We start from the raw sequence: 13,201 nt of genomic DNA on the forward strand, positions 1-13,201 counted from the left end.
GGGGTCCTTTGCTGCTAAGCATAGGGGAGAGAAAGGAGCCAGGGTCAGGTACTTGGCTGGCCTCGAACTCATAGAGATCCGCCTGCCTCTGCCTCCCGAGTGCTGGAATTAAAAGTGTGCGCCACCACCGCCCGGCCCACTAGCTTTTATAACTTAAATCAACCAATATTTTTTAACCTGCTATTTTTATGTGGCTTGGTTACTCTGTACTCGGGATCCTACTTCCTCTCTGTCTGCTGGCATTTCTGCCCTTCTTCCCAGTATCCTCTGTGCTTGGAAATCCTGACTAGCTATTGGCTGTCTAGCTTTTTATTAAACCAATCAGAGTGACACATCTTCACAGGATACAAAAAAGATTATTCCGGGCTGGAGAGATGGCTCAGTGGTTAAGAGCACTGACTGCTCTTCCAGAGGTCCTGAGTTCAATTCCCAGCAACCACATGGTGGCTGACAACCATCTGTAATGAGATCTGGTGCTCCCTTCTGGCCTGCAAGGACACATGCAGGCAGAATACTGTATACATAATAAATAAAATTTAAAAAAAAGATTATTCCACAAATCTGGGCTACGTGAGACTCTGTTTAAAAAAAATGGCATTTTGGAGGCAGTAGCTAAGCACACAGCTGTGGTTTCTTGAGGGGCTGGGGTTGAGGGAGGCTCTAGGGTGTTGTGGGTTTTTTTTTGTTGTTCTTTTTGGTTTTGTTTTTGAAAACAGGGTTTCTCTGTATAGTTTTGGTGCCTGTCCTGGAACTTGCTCTATAGACCAGGCTGGCCTCGAACTCACAGAGATCCGCCTGGCTCTGCCTCCCCAGTGCTAGGATTAAAGGCGTGCGCCACCGCTGCCCTGCTCAATGATTTGATTTTACCAACAAAGACTCTGGAGCCAGATGCTGGGGTGAAAGCCTGCTAGCTCAGAGAGGCAGAGAAAGCACCCAGCTGACCTTCCTCCTCAGCTAGTGTACAATCTCAAAACCTCCTCAAACTCAAATGTCCCTCCTCTTCCACTTCCTGTGTGCCTCTCTATCCATCCTCCTGACTCTCTCTTACTCTCCATGGTCACTTCCTGTCTACTGGTTGCTTGCTCTGCCTCTTCACCTATGGGATGTTGTTTTTATTTAATACTGTTTACAATAAGCAGAAACCTCTATATTAAAGGTGTGTGCTAGGGCCAGCGGTTGGTGGCACACACCTTTTATCCCAGTACTCAGGAGGCAGAGCCAGGGGATCTCTGTGAGTTCAAGGCTAGCCTGGTCTATGGAGCGAGATCCAGGACAGGCACCAAAACTACATGGAGAAACCCTGACAAAAAAAAAAAAAAAAAAAAAAAAAAAAGTGTGTCCTAGGAATGAGCCACACCACACCTAGAAATAGGTTTTTGCAGTAAATAACACAACCTCGGGGTTCACAGTGTGATCAAATATCCTGCAAAAGTAGAGCTACTTGCTCTGCATGGACAGAACCAGACTCGAGGCCAACTTCACCTAGAGCAGAATGCCTATAGATACATCTCTATCTGACCCCCAGAACACATAGACCTGTCACCTTTGTGGACATGGCCCAAGGAAGCTGGCCAATAGGTTCAAGTGCAGAGAGTTAGAGACTGTCCTAGGGTCCTCAGAGGGAGGGTGAGAGGACATGGAGACTGGGAGGCAATGTTCTGTAGGCATTGAAGAGGGAGGAAGGGGCTGTAAGTGGAGTTTTCTGTCCCGGCCACTCAGTCCCAAATAACCAACTCAGAGGCTTAATATGACTTATAAATGCTCGGCAGGTAGCTCAGGCTTGTTACTAACGAACTCTTACAGTTAAATTAACCCATAATTCTTATCTAAGTTTAGCCACATGGCTTGGTACCTTTTCTCAGTACCACATTCTCATCTTGCTTCTCTGTGCTTGCCAGTGACCCTCTGACTCTGCCCTTCCTCTTCCCAGAATTCTGAATGTCTGGCTCTCCCGCACTCAGTCTCTTCCTGCCCAGTATTGGCCAATCTCATTTATTAACAAATGAGAGTAATACATGTTCATAGTGTAGAAACGGATTGTTTCACAGCAAGGGCCACTAGCTAAGGGGTGTTGTCCCCCTCCCCTTAGATGGTGGGATGGACCAGCGATGGCTGGGTAAGTCTGTGGTAATGTAATAGAAGTAACAGGAATTGACCTTGCCTTCATGAAATTCACTTCCTCCTTCCCTCTCAGGTGGAGGGAGATTCTGGGAACCAGCAATGACAGCAGAGTCCCTGAACCTTGGGCTGAAGGGAGTACGGCAGAGAAACCGTTTCCAGAGATAAAATAAATTCCCTGGTGGCAGCCGGGCGCTGGTGGTGCACGCTTTTTTTTTTTTTTTAAATTTATTTATTTATTATGTATACAGTGTTCTGTCTGCACATATCCCTGCAGGCCAGAAGAGGGCACCAGATCTCATTACAGATGGTTGTGAGCCACCATGTGGTTGCTGGGAATTGAACTCAGGACCTTTGGAAGAACAAGCAGTGCTCTTAACCTCTGAGCCATCTCTCCAGCCCCGGTGGTGCACGCTTTTAATCCCATCGCTCAGGAGGTGGAGGCAGGTGGATCTTTGTGAGTCCGAGGCCAGCCTGGTCTACAGAGCAAGATCCAGGACAGCCAGGGCTATACAGAGAAACCCTGTCTCAAAAAACCAATAAACAAATGCACTGTTCATGGTAACTAGTTCCTGTGAGGGAAAAAGTGTTTCAGAGGTCAGAGAACAGGGCAGGAGCATTACCGTGGACATGGGAGCCAGCTCTTAGGGGGTAACGTGAATTGTCAGATGAATGGGGAACAGTGTCACAGGAAACTGAAACAGACATGGAAAGTGTAAGGATTATGTCCTTAATTACATCACCAGCCTGCGATGGCGTCCCAGCCTAAAAAGGGGGCGTGCTGTAGCTAGAGTTTTCCTGCCTTGCCCACAGTCAGGGCAAATCTTTGTCACCCACCAGTCCCACAGCCGCTCAGACCCGACCAAGTAAACACAGAGACTTATATTGCTTACAAACTGTATGGCCGTGGCAGGCTTCTTGCTAACTGTTCTTACAGCTTAAATTAATCCATTTCTATAAATCTATACCTTGCCACATGGCTCGTGGCTTACCGGCATCTTCACATGCTGTTTGTCATGGTGGCGGCTGGCAGTGTCTCTCTGACTCAGCCTTCCACTTCCCAGCTTTATTCTCCTCCTTTTCCCGCCTACACTTCCTGCCTAGCCAATGGCCAATCAGTGTTTTATTTATTGACTAATTAGCAACACATTTGCCATACAGAACATCCCACAGCAGCGTGCCCTCTCTGTGTTCTCTCTTTCCGCACTCTCTCCTTCCATACTTCCCCCCTTGGTGCGGTCTCTCTCTCTCTCTCTCTCTCTCTCTCTCTCTCTCTCTCTCTCTCCCCCCCCCAATAAAGCTCTAGGAAGGTACCTATGGCTTTGATTCTTCTGCCAGCCAGCACTTTCCTCTGTCGGGCATGGCCGCTTAACCAACAGAAAGGCCCTGAAGTGGAGAGAATCCAAACTAGCCAGAGGCCAGCGTGTCTGGACAGAGTGAGGGAGAGTGTCAATATTCTGAACCGCCCCTTGAAATTCCACCCCTTGTCGCTGCCCTGCGACCCCGATGTAAAAGGGAAAAACTCCTCCCCTTCCTCTCTCTTCCTCCCCTTTTCCTTCCACAAAGTGCACTCCTTAGACCCCCTCACTCTCCTTCTCTCTCTTTCTCTCTGTCTCTCTCAATCTTTCTCTTCATCTCTCTATTATAATAAACTCTCCACATGGATGCAGCATCTGGGTTGTGAATTAGTGGCCGCCGCCACGCCCACATGGTGTACGTCTGCCCAGCTATCTGTGGAAGCAGACCTCACTCATCTTTTGCTATAGAGGAAGACCTTACTCAAATTCCCCAGAATGATTATTCCAGACTCGTCCCTGTTAGGATTCCTGGCCACTCCCCCAGCTACATGACCGTGCATGCACTGTCCAGTAGCCAGGCAAGATGCTTAGTCATCCTAGGGCCTTGTGTCCTATGTAATCCTTGCACTGTGTGATCATGTAATCTATTCACATGTGTGGCGTAGCTACGTAAGCCCATGTGTGCATATGTGTGTGGGTACCTATAAAAGCGGATTCCACCTATTCCTCCCCTCTCTTCCTGCGCAGACATTCCATAGGCCTATGCACACCCTTTCTATTCCCTCAATAACTCTTATAGTGGGTTTCGTTGTGCCTTGTGGCTTCTCTTGCATGGTAAACAGCGCCACTTAATAAATAACAGTCCCTCCCTAGACCATTACCCATCTTTAGGGGAGATATCTAAAGCACTCTATGTCCTGCTGATCTCTACACTCTCTCTCCCAGAGACCACACTAGATTCTAAAAGACCACACTAGGTCTTTTAGCTATAGAACCCACCTTCACGGTCACATGGACTTTGTAAAGGAGTTTCTTCATAGTCACATCTTAAGCTTTATTCTACACCTGGAATTGCACTGATTGTACCCTGGAAACCTTTCCCCAAATTGTATTATTTTAAATATGCTGACAATGAACCTCGGGCATTTGACTCCTAAAGTCTGGTCCAGGCTGATGAAGTCAATCTACTCCAGGTTTTCATTCTCATCTCTCCGAGAGGTATGCTTCCCTGCTTGACACCTGCAGGGACACCCTCCATAGGTCATGGGGTGATCTGTGACTGGTGCAGGCCAGGAAGTGGAACGGGAGGGGCCTTGCTCAGGAAGTTACGGTTGGGTTGCATCAGGTCTGCTCACTGCTGGGCACCCCAAACCCCACTCCAACCTCACCCTGGCATCCAGGTTCTGCTCAGTGCACCCTTCCCCCAGCCCCAGGAGCTTCTTCATACAGCAGGGGAGCCAAGTCCGGTGGGATAGCATTCCTAAGCTAGCAGAGGCTATGAGGTTGTTATTCCTGTCACTCTGGTGTCCTGGCCACGGCGAGAGGGCACTGATTCTCCCTCTCACCTGCCTAGTGAGCTCCCAGGGGAGTTAGGGCACTGAGGAAGTTTCTGGAAATCTCTCATCTAGTCAGTGTTGATTGGCTCATGTCCCAGAAATGCTGAGAGATGGGACAGGCTCATCTGTCTCTACTCAGTCATGGAATTTAGAAAGCATCCATGCAGCTGGGCAAGGTGGTGCCTTGTGTCACTCAAGCTGGATGGGAAGGTGAGGCAGGAGGGTCATGAGTTCAAGCCAGCCGAGGCAACCTAGTGAGACCTTGTCTCAAAATAACAAGGGTGAGTTCCAGAAAAGGCGCACAGGGAAACCCTGTCTCAAAAACAAAAACAAAAACAAAAACAAAAACAAAAAAAGAATAACTAGAGCGGGTAAGATGGCTCAGCTGGTAAAGGCACTTGCCACCAAAACTGACCTGAATTCAGCTGGTGGAAGGGCAGATCTGATTCCTGCCAGCTGTCCTCTGATCTTCACACACACACATACACACACACACACACACACACACACACACACACACACAAGACTCCAAGAAGGCTGAGGACCTGGCTAAGGAATAGAGCCCCTGCCAGGAATCCCCTAGTGAGAGCTGGGGGCGTGGTCAGGGTGGAGCCCCGCCCAGAATCCCCCAGTGAGGGGCTAGGGGCGTGGTCAGGGTGGAGCCCGGCCTAGAATCTCCCAGTGAGGGGCTGGGGGCGTGGTCAGGGTGGAGCCCCGCCTAGAATCTCCCAGAGAGGGCTGGGGGCGTGGTCAGGATGGAGCCACACCTAGAATTCCCCAGTGAGGACCTTAGGAGTGGAGTTCTTGTGGAACAGAATATTGGTTTAACTATGTAAAGATGTGTTGCAGAATAATTGTTTAACTATGTAAAGATGTGTTACTGTTTTACCTTGCCTGACTAAGGCACCTGACTGGTCTAATAAAAAGATGAGTGGCCAATAGCTCGGCAGAGGAGGGATCGGTGGGGCTGGCAGGCAGAGAGAAAAGGGGGCCAGCCAACCGGAGGACAGTCAGCCAGGCACAGAGGAAGCTTGAAAGCAGGATGGACAGCAGGAGATGAGGTAAACGAGCCTCAGGCCCACACACAGATGATCAGAAATGGGTTAAGTTAAAGAAAGCTAGCTAGCTAGACCCAAGCCTAAGGGCGAGCATTCATAATTAATTAGTCTCCGTGTCATGATTTGGGGGCTGGCAGTCTAAGGAAGTTAGACCTGGTGGTCTAAGAAGTTACTAGTTTTGACATCAGCAGAGATAAGTTGTCCTTGGGAAAATCCTCCCAATATCCCCTCATCTTCTTTGGTGACCCTGCGGGACCTTGGGTTGGGAGGAACCTGCAGTGCCTGGCAATGGCTAGGGAGCTGCACACAGGCGACCAGCAAGGCTGGGTCTTTTCAGATTTTATTTCTGTGAGCAGGGAAGACAGGCCAGTACAGAGGGGACTGAGCTGAAGGTGCTGGTCCTGCAGGGTCCACCCAGGTCCCCCTCCCTGGGTGAGGGCCCTGTGCAGGTTGTCTGGACACCGGTTTGCAGATCCCAAGCCCATGCCTTCCCGGGGAGGTGGCAGCAGGGTGTGCTTGTGTCCTGGACTCAGCCCACCGGCTTGACCTTGGCGATGAAGAGGGCGGCAGCCTTCTCCAGGAACTCCTCTCGGGACATGGGTGCGCTAGGCCGCCGTCCAGCCGCCGCCCTGTCCAGGGCACGTGCCAGATTGTCGGGGCCCAAGCGGGAACCGGCCTCTAGGTAGTGTGTGGGCGCCGCCGCCAGGTCTCCCGTGCCCAGCGCGCCCTCCAGCGTGTCCAGCACGGCCTGGCCCACACGCCGATCGGCCACCGCCAGGCCCGGGTCCTCCAGCAGCTGGAAGAGGGCGCCGGCGCGCGCCACAAACTCCAGCAGCACAAAGCATGACAGCATGCCGGCGCGGAAGATGCCCAGCGGCACAGCCTCGTGGTCCCGGCACTGGATCTTGCGCAGAAGCGGTGCCACCACCTCCTCGGGGGCCCCGCCGTCCCTGCACACGCGCTTCAGCAGCTCGCTGTACGTGCGCCCGTCCAGCCCAGGCTTCTTCTTGCGGCCGCTGGCGCTCAGACACTCGTAGGCCACGCTCACGTTGTTGTTGAAGGCGGTCCTGCGGGGACAGTGGGGTGTCAGGAGGCCCCCATCCTGGCCGGTCACCCGGAGCCTTTCCAGACCTTCCCAGCACCCCAGCAATCCAGCTCCTCATTCGTCTGCCCCTCCCTCCAGGGCACCAGGCATGGAGGAACCCCAAGTGTTTGCTTTCTTAAGATTTATTTACGGGGCTGCAGAGATGGTTCGGTCGGTAGGCCTGCATTTGCAGAGGACGGAGCTGATTCTCAGCACCACATGGCAACTCACAACTGTCTGTAACTCCAGTTCCAGGGGATCTGACGCCCTCTTCTGGCCTCCAAGGCACCAGGCATGCACATGGTGCACAGACATACATGCAGGCAAAACACCCACACATATAAAATCAAATTTAAAAGAATATTTAAGATGAAAGTGGTAGAACAGGGCCTGGAGAGATGACTCAGAGGTTAAGAGCACTGACTGCTCTTCCAGAGGACTCAGGTTCAATTCCCAGCACCCACTCGGCGGCTCATAACTGCCTATAACTCCAGTTCCAGGGGACTGGACACCCATGGCAAAACACCAATGCACATAAAATAAAAATAAAATAAATTTAAAAAAGGAAGTGGTAGAGCAATCTTTTAATCCCAGCACTTAGGGGGCAGAGGCAGGAGGATCTCTGTGAGTTTGAGGCCACAGTGAGACCTTGTCACAAAACCAATTCATTATTAGTTGTAACCATACATGTACATACATGTGTCTGTATGTGTGGGTGGTCAGAGGGCAATCCTTTAGAGTTGGGTTGCTTCTGTTTCCACATGGCTTCCAGAAACTGAATGAATTCAAGTTGTCAAAATTCCGCAAGCACCTTTACTGGATGAGCCATCGGGGGTTCGTTTGAGACAGAGTCTCATGCATCGGATCCCCCTGCCTCCATGTCCTGAGTGCACCATGTCCACTTTATGTGGTGCTGGGGCTGGAACCAGTGGCTTGCACATGCTAAGGAGGGTTCTGCCAGCCGGGCCCATCCCGGCACACAGTATGCACCTGGTAAGTGCCATTCAACCACCAGCAGACATGTTGGGGTGTCTACCATTCACTGTGCCCCAGCACACGGCTGCAGGGGAGGGCACGCCAGTCCTCACTGCCACCATGCACACACCTGAGCCTTACTGTGACATCTTCATGCAGCTGTCCTGTGACAAGCCAGCTGTGACAAGCCAGCTGTTTATTTCGAAGCAAGGTCTCTCAGTAGCTGAGCCTTGAGCCCACGATCTCCCTGCATCTCCACTATGTCTTATAATTAAAGTTTTATTGAGACACAAAGTGGCCAGTTCTGACATGAACCTGTGGCTAGGTCACATTCTCAACTGACAGCTAGTGAGCAGGGAGGGCATGCTGAGTCAGGCGGATCCTTCCCTGACCCCAGGGTGTGGTCCCTCCTTGTGGACCACAGTGGTGATCATGAACACAGCCTTGTAAGAAATCGAGGCTCTGAGTAGGCTGATAGTCTCACTGCAGGACTTACCCAGAGAGTAACTGCCTGACAGTGGACCTTACTCGGTCCTTGTGTGGCTCAGCTTCACAATGAGGGGGGTCTGCTCCATCCTGACCTCCTGGGGGCTTCTTAGATGCTTCATCTTCTAGAGACCTTCACGTAGTAGGTGCTTAATAAATCCTAGCCAGCTGCAGACGCCCAGAGAGCAGACCGTGTGTCTTTTGTGAAGGTCATTTAGCAGGGCCCAGCCGCGGAGACTCTGGGACTGTTTGTCATAGCAGCACAACATAGCTCTTCCTGACTGATACTCCGGTTGACCTATAGCCACTAGCTCTCTTGTCCTGATCCTGCCTCCTCTGGCAGTGACCTCCAGGGGTAAAAGGCCTGGGTGGGCCCTTGCTCTGTTCCTGGACCAGGTCCAGACCTGTCTCCCAGGGTCACTGGCTTTCTGACGCTGCTGCCTCTGTGAGCCGTGCTCTGCTTACCCAAGGAATGCAAACCCCAGTTCTGCAACTCCAGATTCTTGGGAGGATGGACATGATCTCGTGCAGGCACAGCGGAGGGGTCCAGCCACCCTGCCCTTGGCTGTTCCCAGCCACAGATCACGTAATTACGGCCTGGTACAAGGACACCCACCTCTCGGATGGCTCACATCCTCTCCTGGGGATCCCCACTGAGTCCCTGAGAGGTGAGGGGAGCACAGACAAGGGGGTGAGCTCCAGAGCTGGGAGAGCATGGGCTGCGGCTCCACTCTGCAGTTCTCTCTGCTGAGTGCTCACACTGTGCGCAGGCAGCGGGGGCCTCCCTCCTCCTGCCAGTGGCTTTCCCTGGGGTGGGGCTGGATGATGTATGGGGGGGCACACACCCCTGTTCCAGCTCTCCTCTACACTCGGAGAGCTCCTGGCTCTTGAGCACCCTGCAGGGTCTGGGGTGCCTCATGGAGAGTGCCTGAAGGGAGGCGCGTGCTGGATTGTCCTCAGTGTGACCAGCTAGTGACTCAGTTTAGCTCATTACGTTGTACTTGATCACAGAAATGACTCCCTAACAGCTTAGGGACAGTGTGGCCAGTGGCCCTCCCCCTGCCCCATCAGCAGCACAGCAGCCAGGAAGGCGTGCAGGGTTTTGTCGCATGGGTCTGATTCCGGGCTTCCTCCGTTGTGGCCAAGGCTTCAGTCATCTGGGGTGAAGAGTGATCTTAAGTGGTGCTCACAGGCCGCTGGGGAGGTGACCGAAGGGGACACCAGGCTATAGAGAGGCCTGGAGGGACTTGAGAAGCGCGGTCCCTCAGCTCCAGAGAAGTGACTCAGTGACAGGCGTCAGTGGCTGCCATGTGTGGTGGCTCAGGCTGAGCACGGCACAAGGACCCACTCTCTTCACAGACATCCACCATGGGGTCTGAAGTGGGGAGCAGTGACTGGGGGAGGAAGAGAGACCTAGCTCTGTGACATCAGACACAGACAGGCTGTGGCTTCTGGGTCCACCCTTGGCTGCATCTCTGGGGACCCCACCTGCCTGCTGGCTCCTTTCCATGTCCTCTGCTGTCCTGAGCTGCCGAGTTAGTGGTATAACACTAGGTCCGGGGGTGAGCAGTGATCCCCAAGTTCACATCCACAAACCTCAGAATGTGGTAAACACACTGCTTTCATGGTTTCAGCCGCTTAAGATGAGGCCGTGTCAGAGGATGCCAGGCATGGACCCAGCGGCTGGCAGGGCACAGAGACCTGGTGACATGGTCAGAAACCCTGCCCTAGATCCTCAGGTGGGCTGTGACTTCAACTCACAATGTTCCTGTTTTAAATCACTAAGTTGACTGCTTTTCACCCTTGTGTTGGAGCCCACTAGGTTTCCTAGTGGCTGTACCCTGCAGGACTGCATGGCAGGTTGACTGGACCACGGGCCTGGGCACCAGGACTGTAACTAGGAAGGGGAGGTCTTCTGCTCCACCCCTTGGCATTGCTATAAATAGACCTTTGGGCCGGTGGCTAAGGATCCAGGCCCACCTGAGTCTATCCTGTGTTCTCTCTCCCCTCTGTTTCTAACTAAGTCTCTTATTCCTCATTCCCCAGAGTCTCTGGGGTAAATGATGGTGGGGGCTGGTCCCCCACAGCCCTGGGAGACTCTTCTAGACAGATGCCCCAGGAGGCAGTTTGTTCCTGGCCTCCTTCCCTGGGGCACCTCAGGGTGCAGGCCTGTGCGCTTGCTCCTTTGCTGGTGTTGTGGAATATTACTTTAACTATGTCAAGATGTGCCACATTTGTTTCTGCTGTGGAATATTGATTTAACTAGGCAAATATGTGTTACATTTGTTTCTGCTGTATTTGTTTAATGATGTAAAGATGTGTTGCTGTTTTACCTTGCCTGCCTAAGACACCTGATTGGTCTAATAAAAAGCTGAACAGCCAATAGCTAGGCAGAGGAGGGATAGGTGGGGCTGGCGGGCAGAGAGAATAAGTAGGAGGGAGAATCTAGGAATGAGAGAGAGAAGGAGAGGGCGATGCCTGGAGCCAGGAGGAAACAGGAAAAGATAAACAGAATGAAAGGTAAAAAGCCCGAGGCAAAATGCAGATGAGCTTGCAAGAAACGAGCCTAAGCTAAGGTCCAGCGTCCATAACTAATACTAAGTCTCCGTGCCATGATTTGGGAGCTTGTTGGTGGTCCAAAAGAAAGACTGCCACGCAGATGCCTTCCGTCTCCCCACTCCCACCCCCAGTGCCGTCTCAGCTGTACACTCTGTCCACCTCCTTGCTCGAGCTCCTCACCAAGTGATCAGCAACCTTCCAGAACCACTGATCTCCCAGCCTTTGTGCCTGTCCGACCGACCGACCGTACCCCGCCCTCAACAGCCCGTCCTGCTCCACCCTTCCCTTCCTGGCCATCGTCCGGGGATCCCGAGCCCTCTGCCCCTGGTGCAGAGGTGTTTGCTTGGCTCAGATCCACCCTGCTCTGCCCAACTTGTTCCAGCTTCTCTGGGACTCCAGGAGAGAAGCAGCAGGAACGCTCCCTGGACTTTCACTCCCCTGGGGAAAGCGGGGGTCACTGCTGCCCAACACCTTCTGAGTCCTCCACGCACCCTTTGTAAAGCCACTTCCGTGCTGAGACCCCAGACACCAACTCACCCACTTTCTCTCTCTCTGGTTGATGACACCTACTGATCAACTTCCCCCATCCACTGAAGTGCTCCTCACTCATCTTCTCCACTGGAACTATTCCCACTGGGGCACAGAGCAACTGCCGAGCTCCAGGCCTCCCTGCACGGTTCACACCTGGCTCTAGACCAGCCTGTGCTCTGCGGGTGCATCTCAGGACCATACTGCGGGGTGGGGCCTCAGTACACAGGCTGCCCATCTCCGGGACAAGCACCGCAGCTATTTATGCTCTGACTGCAGGGATGGCTTCTTGACCTCCAAAACCCTGGGCTGCGAGGAGAAATTGAGCACAAGCCCAAAAGCAAAACCCCCCTAGGCCATAATCATCTGGAAGCTCCAGCAAAGGTGGACTACAACTCCCAATACTTCCTACCAGGACCACAATTCCCAGTACAGCCCGCGATCACAGCGGCCGAAATCTACGCGAAGCATGCCGGGGGCTGTATTCCGGACGCTATACCGCCCTAAACGGACCAGGTCCGGGGAAAGAGGACAGACTACTACTCCCGGATACGCCCCGCGCCGGCGGGGGGTTGAGCCCGCGCGGGGCCTGTCGGGAGGTGTAGTCCAGGCACCCCGCCCGCCATCGGTCCGCACCTCTGCGAGTGGTGAGCCAGGCGAAGGTGCCACAGCGCGCGGCCCAGGCGCTGCTGCTGCAGGAGGAGCTGGCCTGGGGGCTCCCCGGCGCCGCCGTTGGCTGGCGAGCGCAGGCCCATGTTCTCGAAGTAGTGCGCCAAGAAGGCGATGGGCTCCTCGGGCCGCGTCTCCAGCACCTTCAGTAGGGCCGCGCGCAGCATCTCTGTCACGCCGACCTGCCGGAGGAAATCCTCCTCGCTCTCAGCCGCCGCCGCCGCCTGAGACACCGACGAGCGGCCGCTGTCCGCGAAATTGGCCGCTGGTGCTACTGCCGGCCGCCGCTTCTCCACTGCCGCCATCTTTGCTGAGGGCAGCGGGGCCGGAAGTGCTGCCATAATTCACGGCGCGACAAAGCATCCTCCTTGGGCGGCCATTTCTGTTAAGGGCAGAGGAGCGGCTTCCTCTCTGACAGCGTCTGGGCAGTGACAGGCACAGGCTACCTATCCCCCGGTGCCCTAACTGGTATTCTCCGTTTACGTCTCTGCTGGTACTCCATGACTGCATCTCTTAACTTCGGTCCGGAATCATGAGCTTGCCAGACTTCAAAATGGTCCCCCAGGAAGGGCTTGGTTTCTGGCTTGAAGCGCGATTGCTTGCCATCTTGGTAGCGGGCAAGTCTTCGCAAGCATGGTCTCCTAGCAACCAGGCTCCTTGGGTACCAGAGAAACCCCCTCAGACGTGCGTGGGGGTCCGTCCGCCGGGAATCTAGGACTGAGAGCGGGATTCCGGCCCTTTTCTGCGTTGAGTCTCAGGTGGTGCGCTCGGCTTGGGCTCTGCCGGGATTTTGGCTTCACTTCACTTTCAGGATTAGCTCGCCTCGAGCGAGTCCCCACGACTCCCCGTCCTGACCACCAGGGGTTGCTC

At 53.5% G+C, this 13,201-nt stretch overlaps 1 protein-coding gene across 1 annotated transcript; it reads right to left on the minus strand.

The window, feature by feature from the left end:
- Positions 1 to 6,354: 6,354 nt before the first annotated feature.
- Positions 6,355 to 12,989, minus strand: Tpgs1 (tubulin polyglutamylase complex subunit 1). The gene is made up of 2 exons (XM_059251997.1): positions 12,299 to 12,989; positions 6,355 to 7,097 (listed from the first exon to the last, which is right to left on the minus strand). Exons 1-2 carry the CDS (start codon positions 12,670 to 12,672, stop codon positions 6,560 to 6,562), a joined length of 912 nt encoding a protein of 303 aa, XP_059107980.1. The 5' UTR covers positions 12,673 to 12,989; the 3' UTR covers positions 6,355 to 6,559.
- Positions 12,990 to 13,201: the final 212 nt, after the last annotated feature.

This window comes from Peromyscus eremicus, unplaced genomic scaffold (assembly GCF_949786415.1).
Source record: "Peromyscus eremicus unplaced genomic scaffold, PerEre_H2_v1 PerEre#2#chr22_unloc_1, whole genome shotgun sequence".
NCBI lineage: Eukaryota > Metazoa > Chordata > Mammalia > Rodentia > Cricetidae > Peromyscus > Peromyscus eremicus.